Source organism: Cervus elaphus, chromosome 21 (assembly GCF_910594005.1).
Source record: "Cervus elaphus chromosome 21, mCerEla1.1, whole genome shotgun sequence".
Taxonomy (NCBI): Eukaryota; Metazoa; Chordata; class Mammalia; order Artiodactyla; family Cervidae; genus Cervus; species Cervus elaphus.
Genome location: NC_057835.1, coordinates 69,149,133 through 69,159,242, shown reverse-complemented (window position 1 = coordinate 69,159,242; position 10,110 = coordinate 69,149,133). Strand labels below are relative to the sequence as shown.

The 10,110-nt window shown below is 42.9% G+C and overlaps 1 protein-coding gene across 1 annotated transcript; it reads right to left on the bottom strand.

The window, feature by feature from the left end:
• Positions 1-336: 336 nt before the first annotated feature.
• Positions 337-5,307, bottom strand: LOC122678953 (cytochrome b-c1 complex subunit 7). Its single transcript, XM_043879122.1, has 4 exons — positions 5,222-5,307; positions 2,325-2,396; positions 1,321-1,487; positions 337-548 (listed from the first exon to the last, which is right to left on the bottom strand). The coding sequence occupies exons 1-4, from the start codon at positions 5,238-5,240 to the stop codon at positions 471-473; spliced, it is 336 nt and encodes a 111-aa protein (XP_043735057.1). The 5' UTR covers positions 5,241-5,307; the 3' UTR covers positions 337-470.
• Positions 5,308-10,110: the final 4,803 nt, after the last annotated feature.

Here is a 10,110-nt window from a genome sequence, read left to right as displayed (position 1 = left end):
TGCAGTCCGCCAGGATCCTCTGTCCAAGGCAATTCTCCAGGCAAGAATACTGGATGGAGTGGGTTGCCATTTCCTTCTCCAGGGGACCTTCCCAACCCAGGGACTGAACCCGTATCTCTTATGTCTCCTGCACTGGCAAGAGGATTCTTGACGACTAGCGCCACCTGGGAAGCCCTGCGCTATTTACTTCAGATAAAATAAAGTCCCTGGTGCTCGTTTCTTGCTCCATTCCATCCGTGCAAGAGGGGCCCCGCTGGGGCTTCGAGGTATCTTGCTAATCTACAGTAGCAACATAAATTCAGTAGTTATTCAGAATAAGGTTTAGAATTCCAAAACTCCAACAGTAATTATGATATTTATTTAAAGTAATACATTTACAGCCCAAATAGTTCTACATTGTACACTTCAGGTTTAACCAACTTCATAAAAATACTTGAGAACAGCTGTACCCACAGATTTAGACTACTAAATTATTTCTTTGCCCATTCTTCTCTCTCTTTTCTTTCCCGAATAACCTCTTTCAGATATGGTTCAAGGTAGAATTTATCCTAAAGAATGAAGAAAAGAAAAATATTATATGCCACCATCACATATTGATATATCCCAAATATTCAACAGGTCTTAAACAACAAAAGAAATATACAAAACTTATTTCCAGCTTAAGAAAATATATTCTCAGGCAGACTAAAAACTGTCTGCTTTTTATTGATGTACAATGTCACAGAAATATTGTAATAAGCCATTCTGATAGGTTATCAGAGGGTCTGTTAAAGAGAAAGGAATGAGAGTCTGCAAGGTTTGGCCTAGTTTTAATGCAGCCCAAGGGGTGAGGGATCGCTTCAGAGCCCTTTCCAGGAGCCAGAAAGCCACTAAATGGGCCGATCACAGAAACACCACCCTTTCTTCATCAGAGCAGAGCGCAGAGAGAGAAGACCTGGATTCTACTCCTGGATCTCTATCTCAGGGATATGCTTAATGATTTGGAATGTCATTTCATGTCTAGATCTCAATGTGTTTATCTCTAAAACAGAGCTAACATTTGCTCTACTAACCTCAAGAGACTATCATAAGGATATCGATCTGACACAACTTTAAGAACTCTAAGTGAAGTGAAGTGAAGTGAAGTCGCTCAGTCGTGTCTGATTCTTTGCGACCCCACGGACTGTAGCCTACCAGGCTCCTCTGTCCATGGGATTTTCTAAGCAAGAATACTGGAGTGGGTTGCCATTCCCTAAAGCACTATACAAATGAATGTGTTCTTTGTTTCTAATATTGAACCCTTAATGGCCAACATTATCAAACACACAAAAGCTGTCCGACCTCCTCATATTTTGTCCACTGCTCTTTAGGCAGGATCTGCTGCCTCATGCTGAGGTCCAGTGCCCTCTTAATGCGAAACACTCTGTCGTTATACAGGTTCTCAGGAAGCCTTCTTATGGCTTCTTTTACATCGTCATTCTCATGTATTGTGTCATCTCGCATTAAGCCTATGGTAAAAAACAAAGTTAGAATGAATATGCATCTTGAAAATAACATTTTAAAAGATAAGTAAAATTTTGACTTATAACTTAAGTTATTAACTTGGGTGATATATCAAGAAATAATTATGATGGAAACTCAATGCCATTTCATATACAATAATGGGTTATTTAATGGATTATTTCTTAAATGGTACTGTGGAAACAATGAGTCTTTTAAAATATATTTCCACAAAGTTCACATTTTATCTACAGTAATTTTAAAAACATTTAAAATGTCTACCTTGTTTTTAAACATGTATCAATAAACCACGTCTCTACTTTATTATAGTTTGTAATTCTGAGCTCAAGGAATTAAAGAATCTTAAAATGACAGTGTACTAAGGTACCATTAACATTTAATGATGCTTCCATCCAGCTTCAATTACAAAAGATGAAGTTCACCACAAAGTATAAAGTTCTAAAAAAAAGTTCAGAAATCAACTAACTGTAAAGATGGCAGATAATTTTAACATTTGAAAAATCTCTACTTTCAAAGTTCACATAACTTAAATTTTAAAATGCTAAGGAGAGGAGCTGAGAGAGGGAACATATAATAAGGAAAATGTTCTGCTCTCATATTTCAAGAACATAAATCATGTCCACCTCATACATTTGGGACAGTTCCATCCGTCTCTTCTCAATAATAAAAAGGAAATGGATTTAACAATAAAATGTGACTTAATTTTAAAATTTAACGTACACAGGTACAAATAGTGAATGTACTCTGAGGATGCATAATAACTCCCACAAAAGCACTATACTCAGGAAAAGAAGAAAACAAAAGAAGAAAGCACAAATACTCACCCAGTTTATTGAACCCGGCAGCGTTGTAATACCATTTTCGAATACCCTCCAGCCACCTGCTTGATGCTGAAACTGATATTGTCACACTATTAATTGCTAACAATCCCACTTAAGAGAATGCAAACACAGGAAGGAATTTCATTTAAAAGCATATACTCTATATATTGTAGATAAAAACTGCTTACTTTGTCTATCAGCAGAAGTGACTGCAGGTAAAAACTGGACAGTAAGGAAAAAGGATAAACTCAACCACCTGACAGACCTACAGGTATGATTACAGTCCCTCACTGTCTGCAGGGGATTGATGTCAGGCCGTCCCTCAGATATCAAACTCCAAGAGGCTCAGGTCCCCTATATAACATGGTACAGTGTTTGCATATAATCCAAGCACGTCTTCCTACTTCAAATCTTCTCTGGGGTGTGCTTAGTCGCTCAGTCGTGTATGACTCTTTGCGACCCTGTATGGATTGTAGCCCGCCAGGCTCCTGTCCCTCAGATTCTCCAGGAAAGAATACTGGAGTGGGTTGCCATTTCCTCCTCCAGACCAACTTCCCAACCCAGGGATCAAACCCGCATCTCTTGAGTCTCCTGAGGGATTCTTTACTACCCCTGCCACTTAATACAATGTAAGAGCAATGTAAATAGGTGTAAATACAAAATAAATGCTATGTAAATAGATGGCTGAGAGCAGCAAGTTCAAGTTTTTCTTTTTTGAACTTTGTGAATTTTTTTTTTTTCAAAATATTTTCCACCAGGAGGTTGCTGAATCCTCCAGTGTGGAGCCAGTGGATACAGAGGGCTAACTGTACTGCCACTTCAGCTTTTCAAAGTCAAGCATCCCATTCCTTTATCTCCCCTTGCTGCCGTTAGAATTAAAGGAGTGGGGGAAAAGAAACTGGGAACTTCTCCATCATTTGCAATTTCAGAAACAGATTACAGGAAATAACTCTAAACTTTTCAAGGGACTTGGAGTTGTATGTAAAGATGAGATTTCAGGATACACTAGCAGATCTAAATGACCCCCATCTTCCAAAACTTTTATTCTACATTACTTTTATTTCACTTGGCTACTCTCTCTAAAAATATATGTATTTCTGGGAGGGTTTTGATCCCATATGGACTAGTAAAAGAAGCCCATTTCCCTCTTCCCCAGCAGCTAACTTTCCATGGAGAGAATGAATATTTGAAAGTGTATGAGGAGAAACAGGTAATGTTAAAACTCTTTTTGGAACAGAACTGAGCTTGATGGGTTACCCAGTAGGAGCTAAAGGCAGCATGACAGTGCCTGATGTTTACAGGAGAGATGTGGTACTGGAGGGGAGGTACGGAAAGTTTAAATTTTCTTTTAAAATTTTGTCGTAGGGATAGCCCCTAACCAAGGAAGGAAAACAAACTCTCCTTTGATTCAACCTCTTAGACATCACAGCTTTGGTAACTCTCTTTGGAAATTAAGCACCAGATGTATAAAGTTGCTTCTAAAGTAACAATTAACAAAGCATCAACAATCTTCAGACGCACTTGTAGTAGACAATTACTTGTAAACATAATTTATCAGTGATGGTAATAATGATTGACATTCACTGAACACTTACCGTGTGCCAGGCACTATTTTATTTGTTTTACGCCCATGCGCGAGTTACTTATAACCCGCCCGTCCTTGCTAAAGAGCAATAGGAATTACATAAATTATCCCATCCAAGATCAGAGGCAGCCAGTGATGGAGCTGAGGCCAGGTCTATGTAGTTTCCAAACACAGCACTGAAGCACAATGTCTTCAGTAGTTGTCTAGTTAAGTAAAAAATGAATTTTTAAATATCTCCACCACTCCCCAAAAGCTCAATGTCATTTAGGTTGGCAATCCGGTGTTTCCTAATAGCTTCACAACTGCTGGGGGTAAAGAAATAGGGACCAACATTTTTAAAAAAACCTGGGGGCGGGGGTGTGGGTTCCGTCGCCTGCGACTGAAAAAACTAGAGGGTGGTGGGGTGTGTGTGTGTGTTCAGTCGCCTGCGACTCTTTGCGACCTCACGGACTGTAGCCCACCAGGCTCCACTGTCTATGGAATTTTTCAGGCAATACTGGAGCGGGTTGCTATTTCCTACTCCACAGGATCTTCCCCACCCGGGGTTCCAACCCGCGTCTCCTGCACTGGCAGGCGGGTTAGGGACTGACAAAAAGGGCGGGGGGCGGGGGGGGGGGGAAGGAGAGCGGAGGGGACTGTATTTTTTCACGTTATTTAAATATTACAGTAATATCTGCGTCCTATTCCATAATAAACACATCTGTTCCAATTCCCAAAACAGATGCAAATGTCTCCAAATCCAAAGACCAAGTGGATGTTCCAGATAAGCCAAGGTTATTAAACTGAAGCTTCGCCGTAACTCACTCACTCAGCTGCCTCTAATTCCCTGTTTGAGAAGCGCGAGAGAGGTGCAGCGAGGCTTCCAATCCTGTTTCCTCCGGCCACTTGGCCTCAGTTATCTTACTAGCCTACAAGGAAAACTGACACTGTCCTCCTCGCGCTGAGAGAACGGACCTAACTAACGCACACGACAGCACTTGGCTCTCATTAAACGCTCGGTTCACTTGGGTTGAGAGCCACTAATTATCTCATGGTGCCCTTGAACTTCTTCTAAGGTCGAGATGAGAAGGGCTCAGAGCTCGAGCATCCGGACCGTCAGGGCTGTGGGGGCCACCGCGGGCACCTTCACCAACAGCCGGCCCTGGACCCTGAAAGGGGGTGGGCCCAAGACGTCTCTGAGGTTGGCTGGAGCCGCCTCCTTCCCTCCCACCATAAACCTGGCCTCTTAGACCGAGCACAGGGAGAGGAGCAAGTTGCTGAGAGTATAAACGTTTCAGCGCGGCGATGCCCACCAGGCAGGCCGCCCCTCACTTACCAGCTGGCCGGCCCGCCATGTTGACCTGACACAGAAGCGTTGCTTCCTGGGTAAGTCCTAGAGGTCGAGCAGGGTCCAGGGCGCAGGCGCCTTGCGTCACTTCGCTAGTCACGTAGGGGGCGGGGAGACGCTCGCGCAGGCGCAGTTCTAGAGGCCAGCCTTTGGCCTCTGAGGTCCTGCACCTGTCGGTCACCATTATGCTAATCTTGTAGGCGTGGAACCGCGACAGGTTCCCTGGGACAAGGTGGGAAAAAACACTAGGCGAGGAATTAGAACTGGAGAAGGAAATGGCAACCCGCTCCAGTATTCTCGCCTGGAGAATCCCATAGACAGAGGAGCCGACGGTCCATAGGATCGCAGAGTCAGATACGACTGAAGTGACTTAGCACGCACACAGGCAAGGAATTAGAATACCAGATCTTGTGTTACTGGCGAGCTCTGAGAGGTTGGGAAGTAATAACTGCACCCTTTGTGTCAAGCAGCACGCGAAGCGTTTATGGACTTATTTTCATTTCATTCTAAACCTATAAGATAAATACTATGATTGTACCCATTTTAGAGAGGAGGAAACTGAAGCTCCGAAAGGTTGCATAAATTGTCCAAGGGCACTTAAACTAGGAGGAATCCAGATTCACCTTCCAGAACCTGAGACTCTAGATAAAATGTTGTTCAGTTGCTAAATCCTGTCTGACTCTTTTGCAACCCCATGGGCTAAAGCCCAGTCAGGCTCCTCTGTCCCTGGAAGTTCTCAGGCAAGAGTCCTGGAGTGAGTTGCCATTTCCTTCTCCACAGGATTTTCTCGACCCAGGGATCAAACCTGTGTCTGCTGCATTGGCAGCAAGAATCTCTACCACTGAACCACCAGTGAAGCCCCAAAGGTACAACTTTGGCACTGTTTAATTCTAGGGCCATATGCTACAACCACTGATCCAGGGGAAACTAACCCTCTCTCACCTTCAGTTTCTCCAGGTGAAGTTCTGCATCAAGCCATTTCAGTGGCAGTCTTGTTGAGAAAAACAATTTAATACTACATTTGAACTGTAGCAGAATTTTAATGCAATTTTAAGGTAAAAGTACATTTTAAAGGTTTCAGTCCAACTTAAGTCTAAAGTATAAAAAACTAGGGACAGCAGGATCACAAATTGTTGAGGTAGAAGAATTTTACTAAAGGTCACAGAACAGAATAATTGGTTAATTTGTGGGTGAGGCAGGCAGAGGGGACAAGTCAGACCGTCTCTTTACACCTTTTATCAAAATAAACTCCAGGTGTATTAAAGAGATTTAAAAGTATTAAAAAAAAACAACAACAAAATACCTTAGAGACAAAACAGTCGGGTTTGGTTACCATGTTTGATGCTTACTGAGTTACTGATGAACTTCTGCACCACTACCATCTTGGGCCACTCAGTCTATGGTAACAAAATACCATAGACTGAGTAGCTTAAAAAACAAATTTACTTTCTCAGTTCTCTCCAGTTAGAAGCATAAGATCAAGGCGCCAGCATGGTCAGTTTCAGTTGAGAGCTCTTTTCCTGGGGCTTGTATAGGGCACCCTTCTTACTGTGTCCTCACATGGCAGAAAGCAAGCTCTTTTGTATCCCTTACAAGGACACTGATACCATCATGAAGGTCCCATGTTTATAGCTTCATCTAAACATATATTATCTCCCAAAGTTTTGCAGTTCAGGTGGGGGGAGTGGTGATGGAGAGACACAATTCAGTTCATAGCAGCTACCCACCAGAAACCACTTGTGTTTCCTTCTGTCCTAAGCTGAGACTTGGGGCAGTATAGAATGCCATCTAATCGTAAATTTGAAAAGTTTAATGGTCTTAGTCACAATCCAGACCTAAAATCTTGTTGGCTTCTACCTTTTTTTCCCCCTCTGTGCCACCACAATTTCTTGTATTACTCAGCGCTATATCCAGTACTAAAAAGGTGATGAATGGCTGCTCCCAGACTACAGTAGCCAAAGTGAAGTTGGAAGATAGGAAGAAATGCAGTACATTTGTAAGCTGGCAAATTGCCTTACAAGAACTCAGTAAATTGTTCTCTCTTCTTTATCCTTCAAGTTTGTTTGCTGGTTACAGGGTGAAGGTGGCAAGAGAAGGAAAACCTTTTAAAGGGATCCTACCCAGGACTGTCACAAAATCCAGCCCCTAAAGGTATTAAGGACAAATCACAAGCTGGAATCAAGATTGCCTGGAGAAATGTCAACGACCTCAGATATGCAGATGATACTGTAATGACAGAAAGTGAAGAGGAACTAAAGAAGCTCCTGATAGGGGTCAAGAGGAGAGTGAAAAAGTTGGCTTAAAACTCAATATTCAAAAAACTAAGATCATGGCATCTGGTCCCATCACTTCATGGCAAATAGAAGAGGAAAAAGTGGAAGCAGTGGCAGATTTTATTTTCTTGGGCTCCAAAATCACTGCAGATGATGACTGCAGCCATGAAATTAAGACGCCTGCTCCGTGTCAGGAAAGTTATGACAAACCTAGACAGCATATTTAAAAGCATCCCTTTGCTGATAAAGGTCCATTTGGTCAAAGTTTTGGTTTTTCCAGTAGTCATGTGCAGATACTGGACCATAAAGAGCTGGACCATAAAGAAGGCTGAGCACTGAAAACCTGATGCTTTCAAACTGTGGTGCCGGAGAAGACTCGAGAGTCCCTTGGGCAGCAAGGAGATCAAACCAGTCAATCCTAAAGGAAATCAATCCTGAATATTCATTGGAAAGACTGATGCTGAAGCTGAAGCTCCAATACTTTGACCGCCTGATGGGAAGAGTCGACTCACTGGAAAAGGCTCTGATGCTGGGAAAGATTGAAGGCAAAAGGAAAAGGGAAAAATTGGTTAGATAGCGTCAGCAACTCAATGGACATGAATTTAAGCAAACTCTGGGAGACACTGGAGGACAGAGGAGCCTGGTGCACTGCAGTCCATGGGGTTGCTGAGTCGGACACGACTTAGTGACTGAACAATAGGCATTAAGCCTAGAGAGCCTGGACATTTACTGATAGCCATTAGAATTGATTAAAAAATCATTTTTATTTTCTTTCTGGCATATGGCAAGATTGCACTTCTCCACCCTTAAAGATAGGCTTGCCTATGTGATGCTTTGACCAAGAAAAATGTGAGAAATTTTTAAGAGCAATTTTTCACATTCCTTTCCCCTTCCATAGATGGGCTACATTCCAGGCATGGTTGAAGCTCCACCAACCTCCGTCACTTAGATAATGTGGAACAGAAACTATTTGGCCCCAAGATGGACATGTGTGAGATTAAAAACATCTCTGGTTCTAAATCATACGTGGTTTTAGGGTTGTTCATTACAGCAGCATAGCTAGCCTGTTCGGGTATGTAGTTAATTAAGGCAAAATGAAGTTCTGAGCCTTAGAAAGACCAGGCAGTTTGGTTCCATGCTATGCCTCCTGGTTGAACCTTCTTTCACGCTCCCTGTTTATTTTTTTAAATAATTTATTATTGGCTGCACTGGGTCTTCATTGCTGTGAGTGGGCTTTCTCTAGTTGTGGAGAGCATGGGCTTCTCTTGTTACAGAGCACAAGTTCTACGGCTCCCAGGCTACAGACTGTGGGCTTAGTAGTTGTGGCGCGTGGGCTTAATTGCTCCACTGCATGTATCTTCCCGCACCAGGGATTGAACCTGTGTCCCCTGCATTAGCAGGCAGACTCTTATCCACTGTACCACCAGACAAGTCCCTGTGTTTCCTGTTTATTGAGCTCATCTGTTAGAGAACTCCATGAAGACATGGATCTATGCCACACTCACCACTGTATCATAATCTGTTGAGGGAATGAGTAAAATACATTAATAGGAAGACCCCAACCAATTACGAGCTTAGTTTCTCAGTTTCAGGACATTCAGCACACAGAACCCCAACGCACAACTATCCATCCCTAAAGTTGGTCGTTTTAAAACACCGTTGCTCCTAGTTCTGAATTCGGCTGAGCAGTTCTGCTCCACGTGGACCCTGCTGAGACTGCGATACCCAACATGGCCTCTTCACTCCCTTCTGTGGTGCTCAGGGGGCAGAGCTGGCAAAACTGAGGTGTGGTCAGGGATCTTATTCCACCTCATTTCTCCACGAGAGTCATCAGACTTTTTCCATCCTGGCTCAGGGTTCCAGGTGGACAAGCACAGATGTACATGTGTCCCATGAACCACTGTGACCAACCAGAACACGCCGCCTGAGACAGTGTGGGAGCGGACTACAACGGGAGCGCAGATTCCAGTGTGGCTTCCTGGGGGCCACCAGTGCCAACAGTCTACCCAGTCTTGTGATCCTAAGGCAGATCCCTGAAGCCAGGATGCCTCATCTCACAAACAATCAGATCCTGTACCCAGGATCACATGTCTAAATGGGAAACAGGAAAAAAAAGTATCATCTCATGCTAAATCTTTATATCCCCGGCCATAAGACAAAGGCTTGTTATGTGGCCTTTTACTACGTCTCATTGCTGTCCTTCAAACAACTTTCCTATCCCCTTTTCTTTCCAGATTTTCAGTAGCTAACTGTGGGCAACTTTCAATATCTTTGCTCAGGAACATAACAGTGTATATAAACCAAAATGTGTTCTGTAGCAAAATCTGAGGGAGTAGTAGATACTTAGATGGATAATATGGCATGCTCCGAACTCCTAATATGTCAAAGAAAATATAGCTGTCTTGTGATGAAACAGTTTTAAAAGACCTTGAAAACAAGAAGGAAAATCCTCCACTGTTCCCGTCTTCACCAGGACAGCACACCAGCCTGGTAAACAGCCTCCCTTTCTCTAAGCTTACTGTATTTTAGTTTTCTTTCCCAAGAAGGAAGGAAATGGTTGAGTCAAATCTGAGTTAAGTCACCAGAAACTTGGAAGAAGCATCT